This window comes from Oncorhynchus clarkii, chromosome 5, assembly GCF_045791955.1.
Source record: "Oncorhynchus clarkii lewisi isolate Uvic-CL-2024 chromosome 5, UVic_Ocla_1.0, whole genome shotgun sequence".
NCBI lineage: Eukaryota > Metazoa > Chordata > Actinopteri > Salmoniformes > Salmonidae > Oncorhynchus > Oncorhynchus clarkii.
In genome coordinates this window covers 35,568,232-35,587,939 of record NC_092151.1, presented here as the reverse complement: position 1 = coordinate 35,587,939, position 19,708 = coordinate 35,568,232, and the positions used below count along the sequence as shown (strand labels likewise).

The following is a 19,708-nucleotide window of genomic DNA, read 5'->3' as shown; positions in this document are numbered from 1 at the left end:
TTTTAGTATGGTTTTTGAGGTCCTTCAATGAAACGCTAGAAGCTTAATAGCTAACTGGCAGGAGTTTAAGAAGTGTGTATATGACATTAATGTAGTACCAGATGTAGTGTGTATACAAGAGACATGGCTCAAACCTCAACTGGAGTTTGTGATTCCGGGATTCAGTTCAGTACGGTATGATAGAGTGGAGGGTTCGGGTGGGGGTTGTGCTACGTTTGTTAAAGAGGGGATGGCGTACAGAGTATTGGAGCTACAGGAATTTGAATGTGTGGGAATAGAAGTATGTAGGAGTAGGGGTAAGATTGTAATAGTTCCTTTCTATAACCCCTGCAACCCGTTCAGGGGAGGGAGTTCTGCCATGGATGCCCTGGTGACAGTTAGTACAGTTAGTACAGAGATAGCCAAGGCCTTGACAACAAAAGAGGTGATGAGTGTTGTGTATTTTGACGTTGAGAAAGCTTACAATACCATGTGGAGGGAAGAGTTGTTGATCAAGTTGAGTGCATTGGGTATTGGGAGACATCTGTATAACTGGCTCATGGACTTCCTGTTCCATCAAGTCATATGGGTGAAGGTGGGTCAGAATTGTCAATGTGGTTTGAAGTGGACAATGGTACTCCTCAGGGACGTGTAGTTAGTCCGGTGTTGTTCACCCTGATGATGGATGACATATTTAAGGAGTTGGGACAGGGAGTGGGTCTGGCCTTGTATGCTGATGATGGGGCTGTATGGAAGAAAGGTGGGAATGTGAAATATGTGATGAGGAAGATACAAGAAGCTGTGGGAGTTGTGGAAGATTTATCTTTAACGTGGGGGTTTAGGATGTCTGTGGCCAAGTCCTGCATTATGGTGTTTTTTAGGAGGAAGGTTAAAGATGTTAGTCTGCAAATACAGTGGTGCAAAAAAGTATTTAGTCAGCCACCAATTGTGCAAGTTCTCCCACTTAAAAAGATGAGAGGCCTGTAATTTTCGTCGTAGGTACACTTCAACTATGACAGACAAAATGAGAAAAAAAATCTAGAAAATCACATTGTAGGATTTTTTATGAATTTATTTGCAAATAAGTATTTGGTTAATAACAAAAGTTTATCTCAATACTTTGTTATATACCCTTTGTTGGCAGTGACAGAGGTCAAATGTTTTCTGGAAGTCTTCACAAGGTTTTCACACACTGTTGCTGGTATTTTGGCCCATTCCTCCATGCAGATCTCCTCTAGAGCAGTGATGTTTTGGGGCTGTTGCTGGGCAACACGGACTTTCAACTCCCTCCAAAGATTTTCTATGGGGTTGAGATCTGGAGACTGGCTAGGCCACTCCAGGACCTTGAAATGCTTCTTACGAAGCCACTCCTTCGTTGCCCGGGCGGTGTGTTTGGGATCATTGTCATGCTGAAAGACCCAGCCACGTTTCATCTTCAATGCCCTTGCTGATGGAAGGAGGTTTTCACTCAAAATCTCACGATACATGGCCCCATTCATTCTTTCCTTTACACAGATCAGTCGTCCTGGTCCCTTTGCAGACAAACAGCCCCAAAGCATGATGTTTCCACCCCCATGCTAAACAGTAGGTATGGTGTTCTTTGGATGCAACTCAGCATTCTTTGTCCTCCAAACACGACGAGTTGAGTTTTTACCCAAAAATTATATTTTGGTTTCATCTGACCATATGACATTCTCCCAATCTTCTTTTGGATCATCCAAATGCTCTCTAGCAAACTTCAGACGGGCCTGGACATGTACTGGCTTAAGCAGGGGGACACGTCTGGCACTGCAGGATTTGAGTCCCTGGCGGCGTAGTGCGTTACTGATGGTAGGCTTTGTTACTTTGGTCCCAGCTCTCTGCAGGTCATTCACTAGGTCCCCCCGTGTGGTTCTGGGATTTTTGCTCACCGTTCTTCTGATCATTTTGACATCACGGGGTGAGATCTTGCATGGAGGCCCAGATCGAGGGAGATTATCAGTGGTCTTGTACGTCTTCCATTTCCTAATAATTGCTCCCACAGTTGATTTCTTCAAACCAAGCTGCTTAACTATTGCAGATTCAGTCTTCCCAGCCTGGTGCAGGTCTACAATTTTGTTTCTGGTGTCCTTTGACAGCTCTTTGGTCTTGGCCATAGTGGAGTTTGGAGTGTGACTGTTTGAGGTTGTGGACAGGTGTCCTTTATACTGATAACAAGTTCAAACAGGTGCCATTAATACAGGTAACGAGTGGAGGACAGAGGAGCCTCTTAAAGAAGAAGTTACAGGTCTGTGAGAGCCAGAAATCTTGCTTGTTTGTAGGTGACCAAATACTTATTTTCCACCATAATTTGCAAATAAATTCATTAAAAATCCTACAATGGAATTTTCTGGATTTTTTTCTCTCATTTTGTCTGTCATAGTTGAAGTGTACCTATGATGAAAATTACAGGTCTCTCTCATCTTTTTAAGTGGGAGAACTTGCACAATTGGTGGCTGACTAAATACCTTTTTACCCCACTGTCAGGATATAGGTAGGGTGTCTTGAGTTTAAGTGTTTAGGTATGTGGTTTGATGAGAGGCTTATGTGGAAGAGACATTGCGTATATTGATATTAAGTGTAGGAAGGTGCTGAACCTCATGAGGGCAGAGGCAGGATTGGGGGTCAGATAGACAAACACTGTTGTATATGTACCAGGCATTGATCAGGTCATTTTTGGATTATGGGTGCTTTGTATATGGATCAGCAGCCAAAACGGTGCTACAGAGCCTGGATAGGATACAGTCAAGGGCCCTGAGATTGCGTGTGGGTGCCTTCAGGACGACACCTGTTGAGACATTGCAGGTGGATAGTGGGGAACTGCCACTGAGGATAAGGTGGGACAAACTTGCATCACCATACTGGGCGAGGTTGAAAGGGAAACTAGAATGACATCCTGCAGTCACGGCAACTGGGGAATACTGGGAGCGAGGAGGGGGTAAGCAGAGAGCATACAGATGGTCAATCAGACAGATGGTGGTAGAATATGGACTGGGGGAGAGAGAGATGGGGCTGGCAATTGCATTGGGGAACATTCCTCTGTGGTTCCAAAACCAAGTGTAGATGTGGACATGATTGAGGGCAGGAGAGAATGGGGTGAGGACGTGAGACGGCATGTGGAGAGATATATAGATCATCGGTTTTATTCCTTTTTAAGGATATGTACAGATGGTTCAAAGGATCCAGTCAGTGGAAGGATGGGGGCTGGGGTGTTTACATTAGAGTATGTAAGCGGTTAACTGATTATGTGCCAGTGTATTCGGCAGAGATGATGGCCATGATTATAGGTTGGAGATGGGTAGAGGAGGTGAAAACACTCCGAGTGGTGATCTGCTCTGATTCGGCTGCCGTGTTAAGTAGTGTGAAGACGCGCAGGTTGTATAGGGGAGACTTGGTTGTGGATGATGGTGCTGTTAATGGGATTGGAGGTAAGCTTTTGTTGGGTTCCTGCCCATGTGGGTGTGGAGGGTAGTGAGAAGGTCGATGTGGTAGGCTAAGATTCCTATGAGGAGAGGGGGGGTAGATATTCAGCAGTGGAGGCTGCTGAGGGGAGGACGGCTCATAATATCAAATCAAATCAAATCAAATTTTATTTGTCACATACACATGGTTAGCAGATGTTAATGCGAGTGTAGCGAAATGCTTGTGCTTCTAGTTCCGACAATGCAGTAATAACCAACAAGTAATCTAACTAACAATTCCAAAACTACTGTCTTGTACACAGTGTAAGGGGATAAAGAATATGTACATAAGGATATATGAATGAGTGATGGTACAGAGCAGCATAGGCAAGATACAGTAGATGGTATCGAGTACAGTATATACATATGAGATGAGTATGTAAACAAAGTGGCATAGTTAAAGTGGCTAGTGATACATGTATTACATAAGGATACAGTCGATGATATAGAGTACAGTATATACGTATGCATATGAGATGAATAATGTAGGGTAAGTGACATTATATAAGGTAGCATTGTTTAAAGTGGCTAGTGATATATTTACATCATTTCCCATCAATTCCCATTATTAAAGTGGCTGGAGTTGAGTCAGTGTCAGTGTGTTGGCAGCAGCCACTCAATGTTAGTGGTGGCTGTTTAACAGTCTGATGGCCTTGAGATAGAATCTGTTTTTCAGTCTCTCGGTCCCAGCTTTGATGCACTTGTACTGACCTCGCCTTCTGGATGATAGCGGGGTGAACAGGCAGTGGCTCGGGTGGTTGATGTCCTTGATGATCTTTATGGCCTTCCTGTGACATCGGGTGGTGTAGGTGTCCTGGAGGGCAGGTAGTTTGCCCCCGGTGATGCGTTGTGCAGACCTCACCACCCTCTGGAGAGCCTTACGGTTGAGGGCGGAGCAGTTGCCGTACCAGGCGGTGATACAGCCCGCCAGGATGCTCTCGATTGTGCATCTGTAGAAGTTTGTGAGTGCTTTTGGTGACAAGCCAAATTTCTTCAGCCTCCTGAGGTTGAAGAGGCGCTGCTGCGCTTTCTTCACAATGCTGTCTGTGTGAGTGGACCAATTCAGTTTGTCTGTGATGTGTATGCCGAGGAACTTAAAACTTGCTACCCTCTCCACTACTGTTCCATCGATGTGGATAGGGGGGTGTAATAATGGCTGGAACAGAACGAATGGAATGGTATCAAACACATGGAAACCAGGATACCATTCCACTCATTCCGCTCCAGCCATTACCACGAGCCCGTCCTCCCAGCTAAGGTGCCATCAACCTCCTGTGCTATTCAGGTCTCACTGGGTCGTAGGGAAGTCAAGTCACGGGCTCAATCTTTGGCAGGGAATGGGACACTAGTAGTAAGGGGAGGCAATTGTATTGCATGCATTGGTCAGTATGAGATGTACTAGAGAGGATGTTGTGTGGAGTAGACTATGGTTTGGGAGTACAGGTTTGATTGCCACGTTGTGGATGATAGGGAGACATGAAACAGGTCTGTGTGATGAGTGTTTAGAGAAGGAAACGGTGGAGCACGTGTTGATATTTGTGAATTGTTTGATGTAGATTAGGGAGTGACTGTGTGAAAGGGTTAGAGAGGCTTGATTGGGGTTTGGGTGGTGTAGTGGTGGAGGAAAGTGGTGTCTAGGAGCTCTATTTTACTTTCTTAGAGGAACATGATTAAAGAAGAGAATTTTATGTAGTTAGGCTGTGACTGGCCTTTACACTCCAGTAGGTGGCAGTGTATGCACCTTGAAAGTTGAATGCGATCCGCCAACCCAATCCCGAAGAAGAAGACGCAAGAAAAAGGATAAATACCACCACCACCAATTTGTTTCTCCGAGAACACCGGCCAAATAACAAGTATTCAGAGACTGGAACTGGTATTTTTTTTTATTTGTTTATTGGGAATTATAATTCATATCAGATAAATCATATTTTGTTAAACCACAGTTGACACATTTTAGGTAGCCAGCTAGTTATAACTCGGCAAATAACAATTCCTTTAAAATGAACCGGCAATTGAACGGTTTCCATAACTCGCTCATTGATGAAGACTGCTTTTTGTTCACCTCTGAATCTGTTGGAGAAGGTCATCCAGGTGAGTTTGCAATGCCTCGGTCTTATTTTAGCTAGCTCGGAAACGTTCGCTAGTTTCTATTTTTCGACACAAGGTCATGGCGTAGATTCAGTAACTACAGTAACAAAGTGCTAAAAAATGGGTGCCAGTCATTTTTACGAACACGCACAACGTTACTTAATATACTGTTTGTATGGCTCGCCAGCTAGTTAATTGACAAATTTTTCACGTTTTCTGATCTTTGAGACGGACGATGTTATGAATGGGGAACACGCGAAAGGGTCAGGCCCATTTCTTCCCAGTTTATGTTCAGGCCACGCGGGATGCCTTTGCCCTAGCATGTGGTGTCAAGCTAGCTAGCTAGTAGCCGATAATGCTAATCCAGAAAAGTAGGTCACTAAATTACTTGTCTGGATTGTTAAATCACCACTGACGTTAGGTGGCACGTTCGTTGAAAAACGGAACATGTATGCCATATTGTTTTTATATATTCGTTTCTTACAGTAAATGTGTTCGTACATTTGCCCGAGTCGAACACAGGTGTTGCATCAATAGACAGAGAGCCGGTTAGTGACTTGTCTTTCACGACTGCGCGTGATGAGTACAGTAGGTTGTTGTTATCTGGTCACTGGGTTAACTGAGCTCTCAAACGGTCAGTACTGTCGTTGTGTAGTACAGTGCGGTTCAGTTGTCGGTGACATTTTGATTGGCAGAAGCAATGGCACGCGTAACATAATAGCGCTGGTGTATTTACACGACAACATTGCTCCCTATTTAGGATATCCTTTCAAAAACGCATCATTTTGAACAATGTTAAAAACAATTATTGTGTAGATACTCTAAGAAAACCAATGGTCCAAACTGTATGTCTCTATCATAATCCGTTCAAACGGTAATGGTTTTCTTACCCTTGTAGGATGGTTAAAGTTAGTGATTAAATAAATGGAGGCCAACTAGAGAGAAGTGGTCAAAACTCTGGAAAACTACGTCAGTGAGGCTGGATGCTGTGCAAGAATTAATGATAAATTGACAGGTTTAAGGCTGAACTAATCTTCTCGAATCTGGAGAACATAAACAAATATACAGATAACATAGATATTGATTTTGAGACAGCGCACCACTCACCACTCAGGAACCCGGTGCTTATTGTATGTATTAGGTTATGAAATCGGACTTTTGGGATATAATTGTAATTAAATGTTGAGACTACACTGAATGATTCAGAACATGAAGAATCATATGTCTTGGTAGTGCCCACTGGGCAGTGGGGGTGGACAGTGGACACCCTACCCTGTATTGGGCTGCACAAAAACTCAATATAGTGGGAAGCCAGAAGTTTAAAACATTTAAATTTCAAGTTACGTTAGTGGGAATTAAAACGAGAGGAATTTTATCCAAAATAACTAAAAACGTATTATTAAAGTCGCTCTGCCACTTCCTGGTTGCTACTATTCTAATAGTTAGCCTAATTTCAGTTTGACAAAAAAAAAAAGCTAAACCACTTACAATATGTTTGGTTATGGAAAATATTTTTATGATAAGATGTTTGAAGCTTGTGTACATAACCAAAGCATAGAAATACAGGTCATTTGGAAGGTATTCACACCCTTTACCTTTTCCACATTTTGTTATGCTACAGCCTTATTCTAAAATGTATACAATTGTTTTTTTCCCTCATCAATCTACACACTACCCAATAATGACAAAGCAAACACAGGTTTTTAGACATTTTAGCAAATTTATGAGAATCAAACAAAAACTTAGGCCTTATTTACATAAGTTTTCAGACCCTTTACTCAGTACTTTGTTGAAGCACCTTTGCCAGCAATTTTAGCTGCGAGTCTTCTTGGATATGACGCTACACGCTTGGTACACCTGTATTTGGGGAGTTTCTCCCGTTATTTTCTGCAGATCCTCTCAAGCTCTGTTAGGTTGGATAGGGAGCGTTGCTACACAGCTATTTTCAGGTATCTCCAGAGATTTTCGATCGGGTTCAAGTCTGGGCTCTGGCTGGGCAGCTCAAGGACATTCAGAGAGACTTGTCCCGAAGCCAATCCTGCTTTATCTTGGCTGTGTGCTTAGGGGAGTTGTCCTGTTGGAAGGTGAACCTTCGTCCCAGTCTAAGGTCCTGAGCGTTCTGGAGCCGGTGTTTATCAAGGATCTCTCTACTTTGCTACATTAACTTATCCCTCGATCCTGACTCGTCTCTCAGTCCCTGCTGCTGAAAAACATCAAATCAAATTTTATTAGTCACATGTGCCGAATGTAGACCTTAGTGTAATGCTAACTTACTAACCAACAATGCAGTTTAAAAATATATGGATAAGATATAAAGTAACTAGTAATTTAAGAGCAGCAGTAAAATAACAATAGACTTAATACGGGGGGGGGGGGTACTGGTACAGAGTTGATGTGCGCGGGCACCGGTTGAGGTAATATGTACATGTAGGTAGACTTTAGAGGTTGATCGATTATGATTTTTCAGCGCCGATACCGATTATTGAAGGACCAAAAAAGCCGATACCGATTAATCGTCACAATTTTATTTATTTATTTGTAATAATGGCAATTACAACAATACTGAATGGACACTTATTTTAACTTATTATAATACATCAATAAAATCAATTTAGCCTCAAATAAATAATACAAAATGTTCAATTTGGTTTAAATAATGCCAAAACAACGTGTTGGAGAAGAAAGTAAAATAGCTTTTTTACATGGCACATATTGCAAACGTTTAAGTTCCTTGCTCAGAACATGATAACATATGAAAGTTGGTGGTTCCTTTTAACATGAGACTTCAATATTCCAAGGTAAGGGGTTTTAGGTTGTAGTTAATATAGTATTTATAGGACTATTTCTCTCTATACCATTTGTATTTCATATACCTTTGACTATTGGATGTTCTTATAGGCACTTTAGTATTGCCAGTGTGACATGATAACATATGAAAGTTGGTGGTTCCTTTTAACATGAGACTTCAATATTCCAAGGTAAGGGGTTTTAGGTTGTAGTTAATATAGTATTTATAGGACTATTTCCTCGCCCCTACCTGGGCTCGAACCAGGAACACATCGACAACAGCCACACGAGAAGCAGCGTTACCCATAACTCCACAAAAGCCGCGGCCCTTGCAGCGCAAGAGGAATAACTACTCCAAGTGTCAGAGCGAGTGACGTTTGAAATGCTATTAGCGCACACCCAGCTAACTAGCTAGCCATTTCACATTGGTTACACCAGCCATTAGGCTGATAGGCTTGAAGTCATAAACAGCGCTGTGCTTGTGAAGAGCTGCTGGCAAAACGCATGAAAGTGCAGTTTGAATGAGTGATTAAGAGCCTGCTGCTGCTCAGTCAGACTGCTCTATCAAATCAGACTTAATTATAACATAATAACACACAGAAATACGGACCTTCATTAATATGGTCGAATCCGGAAACTATCATCTCGAAACAAAACGTTAATTATTTCAGTGAAATACGGAACCGTTCAGTATTTTATCTAACGGGTGGCATCCCTAAGTCTAAATATTCTTGTTACATTGCACAACCTTCAATGTTGTGTCATAATTATGTAAAATTCTGGCAAATTAGTTCGCAATGAGCCAGGCAGCCCAAACTGTTGCATATACCCTGACTCTGCGTGCAATTAACGCAAGAGAAATGACAATTTCACCTGGTTAATATTGCCTGCTAACCTGGATTAGTAGTTATAACTAGTGATTATGATTGATTGTTTTTTATAAGATAAGTTTAATGCTAGCTAGCAACTTACCATGGCTTCTACTGCATTCGCGTAACAGGCAGGCTCCTCGTGGAGTGCATGTGGTTAGAGCGTTGGACTAGTTAACTGTAAGGTTGCAAGATTGGATCCCCTGAGCTGACAATGTGAAAATCTTTCGCTCTGCCCCTGAACAGGGCAGTTAACCCACTGTTCCTAGGCCGCCATTGAAAATAAGAATGTGTTCTTAACTGACTTGCCTAGTTAAATAAAGGTATAAAAAAAAATGGAAACCGGCGCCCAAAAATACTGATTTCCGATTCTTATGAAAACTTAAATCGGCCCTAATTAATCGGCCATTCCGATTTAATCGGTCAACCTCTAGTAGAGTTATTAAAGTGACTATGCGTAGATGATAACAGACTGGCAGCGGTGCGGGGGGGGGGGGGGGCAGCAATGCAAATAGTCTGGATAGCAATTTGAGTAGGTGTTAAGGAGTTTTATTGCTTGAGGGTAGAAGCTGTTTAGAAGCCTCTTGGCCCTCAACTTGGTGCTCCGGTACTGCTTGCCGTGTGTTAGCAGAGAGAACAGTCTATGACTAGAGTGGCTGGGGTCCTCGACAATTTTTATCGCCTTCCTCTGACACTGCCTGGTATAGAGGTCCTGGATGGCAGGAAGCTTGGCCCCAGGAATGTACTGGGCTGTTCGCACTACCCTCTGTAGTGCCTTGCTGACGGAGGTTGAGCAGTTGCCATACCAGGCAGTGATGCAACCAGTCAAGATGCTCTCGGTGGTGCAGCTGTAGAATCTTTTGAGGATCTGAGGACCCATGCCATATCTTTCCAGTCTCCTGGGGGGAATAGGTTTTTGTCGTGCCCTCTAAACAACTGTCTTGCTGTTCTTGGACCATGTTGGTGATGTGGACACCAAGGAACTTAGCTCTCAACCTGCTCCACTGCAGCCCCATTGATGAGAATGGGGGTGTACTCTGTCCTCTTTCCTGTAGTTCACAATCATCTCCTTTATCTTGATCACGTTGAGGTAGAGGTTGTTGTCCTGGACCACACGACCAGGTCTCTGACCTCCCTATAGGCTGTCTCGTCGTTGTCGGTGATCAGGCCTACCACTGTTGTCATCGGCAAACTTAATGATGGTGTTGGAGTTGTGCCTCCCCATGCAGTCATGAGTGAACAGGGAGTACAGGAGGGGACTGAGCACACACCCTTGAGGGGCCCCTGTGTTGAGGATCAGTGTGGTGGATGTGTTGTTACCTACCCTTACCACCTGAGGGCGGCCCGTTGAAGTCCAGGAAACAGTTGCAGAGGGAGTTGTTTAGTCCCAGGGTCCTTAGCTTGTTGATGAGCTTTGAGGGCACTATGGTGTTGAACCTGAGCTGTAGTCAATGAATAGCATTCTCACATAGGTGTTCCTTTTTATCCAGGTGGGAAAGGGCAGTGTGGAGTGCAATAGAGATTGTGTCATCTGTGGATCTGTTGGGGCAGTATGCAAATTGGAGTGGGGTCTAGGGTTTCTGGGGTAATGGTGTTGATGTGAGAACAGCATAATGATGCCACCACCATGCTTCACTGTTAGGGATGGTGCCAGGTTTCCTCCAGATGTGAAGCTTGGCTTTCAAGCAAATGAGTTCAATCTTGTTTCTCATGGGCAGTCCTTTAGGTGCCATTTGGCAAACTCCAAATGGACTGTCATGTGCCATTTGGCAAACTCCAAATGGACTGTCATGTGCCTTTTACTGAGAAGTGGTGTCTGTCTGGCCACTTTACCATAAAGGCCTGATTGGTGGAGTGCTGCAGATATTGTTGTCCTTCTGGAAGGTTCTTCCATCTCCACAGAGGAACGCTAGAGCTCTGTCAGTGACCATCGGGTTCTTGGTCACCTCCCTGACCAAGGCCCTTTTCCCCCGATTGCTCAGTTTGTCCGGGTGGCCAGCTCTAGGAAGTGTCTTGGTGGTTCCAAACTTTTTGTTTAAGATTGTTGGAGGCCCCTGTGTTCTTGTACCTTCAAAGCTGCAGAAATGTTTTGGTACCCTTCCTCAGATCTGTGCCTACACAGTCCCGGAGCTCTGCGGACATTTCTTTGAACCCATGGCTTGGTTTTTTGCTCTGACATGACTGTCAACTGTGGGACCTTGTATAGACAGGTGTGCCTTTCCAAATCATGACCAATCAATTGATTTTACCACAGGTTTACTCCAATCAAATTGTAGAAACATCTCAAGCATGATCAATGGAAGCAGGATGCACCTGAGCTCAATTTCGAGTCTCATAGCAAATGGTTTGAGTACTTAGGTGAACAAGGATTTTTTTTTAAATATTTTTTTACTTGTTTTCGCATTTTTTGTCTTTGCTAATGCTAAGTCAGTCCACTAAATTTACATTTGCATTACAGTAGCTAGCCAGGTGTTCTGGCTACAGCTGTCCAGTACAAGTTTAAGTGCCGTGCTCACTCCACATATGGGGGAGGTGGACCGCTTCATTGCAGATGATTATCTAGGCTTATCTCCATTCTTAATATAGGCCTAGGGCTCTTCTCCAGGGACTGCAGTGCAACTGTGTGCAGCCTGTCGCATGTACCTTTTGGCACAAGAAAATGCTTTGAGAAAGCGGTTACTGTGGTAACGATACAGCGCATATGATAATCCAGTAAATTGAAGTAAACATAGTGCTGGTGTTGTGAGGTCTTGTGGAGGCTTGATCCAATAACTGCACCTGTCTTCCTGCAGGGCTGCAGGCCAGGGTGTGAATGTATTGCTGTTAGGAATGTGGTAACTGTAGTACTTTGCAGCGGTCGCTCATACAGTGCATTCGGAAAGTATTCAGACGCCTTCCCTATTTTGTTACTTTAGAGCCGTATTCTAAAATCGATTATTTAATTGTTTCTCGTCAATCTACACACAATACCCCATAATGACATAGAGAAAACTGGTTGAGAAATTATTGCAAAAGTATGAAGAAAAACAACAAAAAACAGATCACTTTATTTACATAAGTATTCAACCCTTTGCTATGAAACTTGAGATTGAGCTCAGGTGCATTCTGTTTCCATTGATCATCCTTGATTTTTCTACAACTTGGAGTCCACCTGTGGTAAATTGGACATGATTTGGAAAGGCACAGACCTGTCTATATAAAGTCCCACATTTGACAGTGCATGTCAGAGCAAAAACCAAGCCATGAGGTCAAAGGAATTGTCTAGAGCTCCGAGACAGGATTGTGTTTAGGCACAGATCTGGGGAAGAGTACTACAGAGATTTGGCAGCATTGACGGTACCCAAGAACACAGTGGCCTCCGTTCTTAAACAGAAGCAGTTTAGAACCACCAAGACTCTTCCTAGAGCTGGCTGCCCGGCCAAGCTGAGCAAACTGGGGAGACGGGCTTTGGTCAGGGAGGTGACCAAAAATCTGATGGTCACTGACAGCTCCCGAGTTCCTCTGTGGAGATGGAAGAACCTTTCAGAAGGACAACCATCTCTGTAGGCCTCCACCAATCAGGCCTTTATGGTAGAGTGACCAGACAGAAGCGGCTGCTTCACTAAAAGGCACATGACCGCCTGCTTGGAGTTTGCCAAAAGGCACCTAAAGGGCTCTGACCATGACAAACAAAATTCTGTGGTCTGATGAAACCAAGATAGACCTTTTTGGCCTGAATGCTAAGGGTCACGTTTGCAGGTAACCTGGCACCATCCCTACAGTGAAGCATGGTGGTAGCATCCTGCTATGTGGATGTTTTTCAGCAGTAGGGACTGGGAGACTTGTCAGTATTGAGAGAATGATGAACGGAGCAAAGTACAGAGAAATCCTTGATGAAAACCTGCTACAGAGTGCTCTGGGCCTCAAACTGAGGACAATGAACCTAAGCACACAGCCAAGACAACGCAGGAGTGACTTCGGGACAAGACTCTGAATGTCCTTGAGTGGCCCAGCCAGAGCCCGGACTTGAAACAGATCGAACATCTCTGGAGAGACTTGAAAATAGGTGTGCAATGACACTCCCCATCCAACCTGACATAGCTTGATCTGCAGAGAAGAATGGGAGAAACTCCCCAAATACAGGTGTGCCAAGCTTGTAGCGTCATACCCAACAAGACTTGCTGCTGTAATCGCTGCCAAAGGTGCTTCAACAAAGTACTGAGTGAAGGGTCTGAGTACTTCTGTAAATGTCTGTTTTTTTGGCTAAAATGTCTAAACCTGTTTTTGCTTTGTCATTATGGGGTATTGCGTGTCGATTGATGAGAGGAGGAAAAACAATTTAATCCATTTTAGAGTACGGCTGTAATGTAACAATGTGGGAAATGTCAAGAGGTCTGAATACTTTCCGAATGCACTGTATATTTGGCTGCGGAGTCTGGCTTGTGTTGCAAGTTTGGTCCATACGGGTCTTGGTTTTGCAGGCATAACCTGTCTGGGGAATTGTTTAGCAGGATATTATTTTGCTACAGGATACACCCCATAACTCTGGTTTCTCTTGTTTGACAGATAAGCTTTGTGACCAGATCAGCGACGCTGTGCTTGATGCGCATCTCAAGCAGGACCCTGATGCCAAAGTGGCATGTGGTAAGGATCAATCACATCTATAAAGAAAGAAAATGTTTCTATAGGTTTGTCCATGTTGCACTGTCTGATGCTGTAACATGCCCTTACTTTTGCCCCTCCCCCTTCCTAGTTAGCTAATGCACACGTTTACCTTAGTCTCACCCACTTTCCTTCACTTGATTTCCCTCCATCTGTCCCCAGTCTTTTTCTCACATGCTTTCTCTTTCTGTCTGCTTCTTTTCAGAGACGGTGGCTAAGACTGGGATGATTCTGTTGGCAGGGGAGGTCACCTCCAGGGCCAACGTAGATTACCAGAAGGTCGTCAGGGACACCATCAAGCACATTGGCTATGATGACTCATCCAAGGGTATTATGGCAAATTTGCTCTGATTTCATTGAATTGAATACATGGTTTTAAGAAGTCACAGGGTTAGCTTTGGCAAAGATATACAGACAGTAAGTAACACTGAGGTTTGACTCTATTCACTTCCCATAGGCTTTGACTATAAGACCTGCAATGTCCTTGTGGCCCTGGAGCAGCAATCCCCTGACATCGCTCAGGGTGTTCACCTGGACCGCAAAGAGGAGGATGTGGGGGCTGGAGACCAGGTTAGAAGGCTCTTGTCGTTGACCATTTGTGAGTCAGTGACTAATCGACTGGACCTCGTGCTCAACTGCATATCAGTGTTTATGGTTTTAGTCTCCACACCAAGTGCTTGACTGTGTTTTGCGTTACAGGGTCTGATGTTTGGTTATGCCACTGATGAGACTGAGGAGTGTATGCCCCTCACCATCGTCCTCGCCCACAAACTCAATGCCAAGATGGCTGAACTGCGCCGCAACGGAACCCTGCCCTGGCTGAGACCAGACTCCAAAACTCAGGTTAGATTCAGCACCGCAGTCTATACACCAAGAACGGCAGGGATTGACATTTTAAAATTCCAAATCAAATAGCAAAATGGTCCTTGACCTTCTTAAAGCAATTCTATATAGCTTAGTAGAACCCCCTGCCTAGACTGTTTAGTGCCAAAAATAAGGGGTTAAAAATGTTCTTTAAACATTCCTGATCTTCTACTTCTCAGATATAGGACAGACTCTTCAGAACATTTTTGGGGGGACTATCTGTTCCATTTAGTGAATTTGTTATTCAAGGTGTTGGTATGGGCTAATAGCAATAAGGCCATAAATAGTTTTTCATCAAATTATTTTTTTTAAATATACTTAAAGGAGTCTTACAATTCTAAATCAAATAGCAAAATGATCCTTGGTATAACCTTAAAACCATTCCATATAGCTTAGTAGTACCCCCACCGCTCCTGGTTTAGACTCTTATGGGTTAAGGTCTGAAATGCACTCACCAATTGGGCAAGGCGGGTGTATTTCTTTGGTTGCCAGAAGATTATGTTCACTTGGCGAGAAAGGGACATCTATTTATAAAAAAAATCAAAATATGTCCGTACACGGGTGGAACCAGAAATAACAGTCTAGATGAATTCTTTGCATTTTGGTTGTAATCAAGTTAAAAAAATATATATCTCCTGACCAATGGGGCAAATGAGCAGGCTCAACTTGCACAACCCCTCGGGTCACTTGCCCCGGGCGATAGGGCAACCCTTTACGGCTATGTTCACAAAACAATTCATGGAAATTCCTTGTCCAGAAGTATGTTATAAAGCAGTCCTTTCAGGCACAGCTATCTCCACTCGTATGCAGATATCCTCGTGCCTTACCTTGTAAGACATGCTTGTACACTTTGAATGACATTTCATACCTCGTCTCCCCCTCTCTAGGTGACTGTTCAGTACAGGCAGGACCGTGGGGCCATGCTTCCAGTGCGTGTGCACACTGTCGTGGTGTCTGTGCAGCACGACGAGGTCATTTGCCTGGATGAGATGCGCGACGCGCTGAAGGAGCAGGTTGTGAAGGCAGTGGTGCCCACCGTGTACCTGGACGACGACACCATTTACCACCTGCAGCCCAGCGGCCGCTTCGTCATCGGAGGTCCTCAGGTGAGATATATTCTAGACCCATAGACAATGTACGGGAAGAAAAAAATATATCCTTAGAGATGTGATTAAGTAGGTACATTGTCTGTCAGATTTTAAAAAGTAGGCACTCTTATCAACACAAGATACAGACACTTCCAAGGCTGTCCTGGGCTACTTAGCTTACTCTTCCTCTCCCGTTTACAGGGTGATGCTGGCCTGACAGGACGTAAGATCATTGTGGACACCTACGGAGGCTGGGGGGCCCACGGTGGAGGGGCCTTCTCTGGGAAAGACTACACTAAGGTGGACCGCTCTGCTGCCTACGCTGCCCGCTGGGTGGCCAAGTCCCTGGTGAAGGCTGAGCTCTGCAAGCGTGTATTGGTCCAGGTGAGGAATGAGCTAATAGTTGTTACCTAACGGTTTGCCTTTTGTTTTGTGGTCTTCAGCTTGTGGAGTCAGGTTTTGAATGCTATATGAGTCATTCACTTTCTAGCTGTTATGCATCGCAATGAGATGAAAAGTAAAGGTAGCATATGTTATAATTAATTACCTGTCATGTAAATCTTGATCCTGTTTGTTAATAAGTGGCTGTGTTGTCAGGTAGCCTATGCCATTGGAGTGGCCCATCCCCTGTCCATCTCCATCTTCCACTATGGGACTTCCCAGAAGAGCGAGAGGGAGCTACTGGACATTGTCAAGAAGAACTTTGACCTCCGCCCTGGTGTCATTGTCAGGTAGTGTGGAACAATGGTGGTCGCCGGCAACACTTTTTGTCAGCAAGGGGTCCCATGGGGTCAAAGCTGGTTCTCGTTGGCGGAGGGGTTCTACATTTAAATGGTGATGTTACACAGCTTGGTTTGCCCTCTGGTAATCTATGCATTTATTTATTTACCCAACACCTTACTGTGTTTCTCTGTTCCAGGGAGCTGGACCTGAAAAAGCCCATCTACCAGCGGACCGCTGCCTATGGCCACTTTGGGCGGGAGGCCTTCCCTTGGGAGGTCCCCAAAAAGCTCAAATACTGAACCCCAACCTTCCCACCCAGAGCTGTAGGTGTACTACAGAAAAACCAACACACTCTGGGAGGGAAGAATGCCCCCCCCCCCACCCCCCAAAACGCTATCTACTCCCTTATTGAAAAATGTTACACCTCTGTCCCCTCTTTACCCACTTGAAATTGCTTGCACACTCCTTGAATTCCATTTCCCTGTCTTTCCCTCTGACTGTTCTGTAGTGATTTGACTTCACAGAAATATATTCTCACCCTAGCCTGTCTAAGGAGTGGAATGTTAGCTAAAGACTACCCCCTTCCCTCCTCTCTGTACCTAACCCCCACCCAATGTTTCTCCATTGGGTCAAATAAGTCATGGCACATTTAGGGTTGAAGATTGCCAGGAGTAATTGGGTATTTAGGATGCAACTCTTGTCCCCCGTTTTTATAAAAATGTAAAACTTTTTGCCATTTTGTTAGACGTATCCAAAAATGTAATTGGTGAAGAGGAACGTGAGTTTGTGGTAAAATATGGTACCTTGTTTGGAAGTGTAATCCCTTCAGACCATGTTTTCTGATGTGTTACAGAGAAGTCAGAAGCTGCTAATGACCTCTGGCTTGTTGGGATGTACCTTCCATGTCTCTAGTTCTCTATCTCGTTCTTTGTCACTTGAAGATGTAATGTGAGGCACTCCCCCTCCTTAGACTGTGGTTACAGAGAAACTCAGCTTGTCACTCCTGATGAGGGGCTGTCTTTAACCTGGTTCCTGAAGTGTTCTACAGAAAAACTTTGGGTTGCGGCCACAAGGTGGTGCTCTAAGCATTCGCCAGTGTTATTTATATTTCAGCGACAAGGGTTTGTGAGATGACTGACCTCCCAGAAGTAAAACAAATGTAATATTTTTGTTCCCATAGGCCCACAGATGGAAGCAAAAGTCTGGCTGGTGTTGTACAGAGAAACCGGCCTTGTTTACAATGCTCTCTGGGTCTGTGTGGACTGGGTCTTATTTTCTCTACTTTCTTGTCAGTCTGGTTACTGAAGGTGAAAAAGTGCCTTTTCTAGTCTTTTCCCACCCTCGCCACCCAAACCCTGCCTACTGCTACCATCCCCAACCCATCACATGTGATATAGCCTGTCTCTTGACCCCGAAACACCCCTTCCCTTTTCTCAAACGTTCCATTTCCAAAAGACTTGAAACGCTGTCCCACATGGGAAGTCTGAATAAAAGTCTATTCTGGCATTCTGTACGTAAGTGTCTTTTTTGTTTGTTCTCGTCAACATGCTACTCTTGCAGCACTAACGTCCATGGCCACTGTAACAGCGAAGCAACTGAATTGGGAGAGGTATGCGGACAATGTCCCTAATGAGGACAATGTAATGTACAGTGTTTGGAATGCACTGCACCATTTAGACAAAAGGGTCAGTCGCTGTAAAGGAAACTGTTTTTATTATTTGAGTAAATTGATATAGTTGTTTAGCTTTGATCACACCTTATTTTTAACATTTCAGTAACAAGGAGAATGGGCATGAACACTAATATATTTGAGAAGGATTTTATGACTACATGTACAGCTAAAATCGCAAGCGTACATGTTGCAAGTCAGTAATTCTTCATATCGTTGGTGTGTCAACACCCCAGCCCTAGTTTAATCTCTTTATTGCATTCTCTTGAAATCCCCAGCCCTAGGAATTCATTGACTTGCTTTGTGGAGTTCATACAGAGTCTGTTGTGTACAGCAGATAAAAGGACAAAAGAGCTTTATAAAATATCATTGGCCAAATACTCCGTGCAATCAATGCCCATGTCTGCAGGACATGTTCTCTGATATTGACACAGTAAATATCAAGTTTTTACAATTTGATGTTGAAAGCTTTGGGATCATTCATCGTAGCAAAGGCTGCAGGCTCTCTAAATCTTGGGATTGTCAGTCTGAAAAGAGAGTGGACCCACATTTACCGGAGTTGTGTGTAGCAACCAGTTTTCTGAAACAAATATTGTATGTCAAGTCAACTTACCGTCCACTTTGTGAGTAGGTGCTGGGTGAAGGTTCTTACTTCCACAAAAACTTCTGGCAGAAGGACACTGTCTGCATGAGACATTGTATACCAAGATTTAAACACCTTTTGTTCTGTTATGAAATCAGTACTATACTTTTTGTATTTTATATTGTGTAATGTATGTAGTGAAAAAGAGACCTTAGCAGGGAGTCCCATTGAGACTAAAAGAAAGGTCAAATAAAACTTTGTTTGTTTGGTGGCCTTACCCCGCATTCCAGGGCAGTCTTGAGGTCTCTGCACCTGTAGCTGGTGCCCAGAATGCATGGGTCCTCTCTGTGTTCTCCTGCCTCTCTCACTCCCCCACACAGGCCCACCCTCTGATAAACAAATGTCTCCAGTTACTCTCACAGCAACTTACAGTACATCCCCACCCAACCCATAGAAATTTGGATTTAAGTGACTTTCATGTTATGTTACAGTATGTAGTTGAGTGACTCTAAATATGACACACCTCACACACATTAAGGGCAGACTCTGGTTTACCCAGAACCCCCTTAAGCTGGTGACCATGGAGCTTGGTGAAGCTGTCACACTGAAAAGAGAGAAATAAGACATGAGCCCAGAGGCTTCTATAAGGCGTGAGATGAGGGGTGATGTAGACCAGGGAGCAGGGCTGACCTTGGGGAGGGCATTGGGGTGGAGCTGGCAGACAGAGCCCAGGAAGGAGGCGGTCTTGGGCTCTGAAGCATTGGAGCCCAGCTGTAGATGAGTCAAAACCGCCAGGGTCAGACAGGAGTCACAGTCAGACAGAGGAGCACTCTCTGAGAGAGAGAGAAAGTCATTTCAAAACGAGGAAATGGATAGAGAGAAAAGTGACTATACGGTGGTGGTGCAGGGCAGGAGAGATTAACGAGGAAGTGGTAATG

General features: G+C 44.1%; 1 protein-coding gene and 1 long non-coding RNA gene across 2 annotated transcripts; one reads left to right on the top strand and one right to left on the bottom strand.

Moving 5' to 3' along the window:
• The first annotated feature begins 5,220 nt into the window (after nucleotides 1-5,220).
• Nucleotides 5,221-18,024, top strand: LOC139408717 (S-adenosylmethionine synthase-like). The gene is made up of 9 exons (XM_071152955.1): nucleotides 5,221-5,549; nucleotides 13,748-13,825; nucleotides 14,049-14,171; nucleotides 14,301-14,413; nucleotides 14,543-14,686; nucleotides 15,595-15,813; nucleotides 15,997-16,179; nucleotides 16,393-16,526; nucleotides 16,715-18,024. The coding sequence occupies exons 1-9, from the start codon at nucleotides 5,459-5,461 to the stop codon at nucleotides 16,815-16,817; spliced, it is 1,188 nt and encodes a 395-aa protein (XP_071009056.1). The 5' UTR covers nucleotides 5,221-5,458; the 3' UTR covers nucleotides 16,818-18,024.
• A 426-nt stretch (nucleotides 18,025-18,450) lies between these two features.
• On the bottom strand, nucleotides 18,451-19,376 carry LOC139408716 (uncharacterized). The gene is made up of 4 exons (XR_011634315.1): nucleotides 19,294-19,376; nucleotides 19,049-19,159; nucleotides 18,801-18,871; nucleotides 18,451-18,714 (listed from the first exon to the last, which is right to left on the bottom strand). It is a non-coding gene; the product is annotated as an uncharacterized lncRNA (long non-coding RNA).
• Between the last annotated feature and the right edge of the window lie 332 nt (nucleotides 19,377-19,708).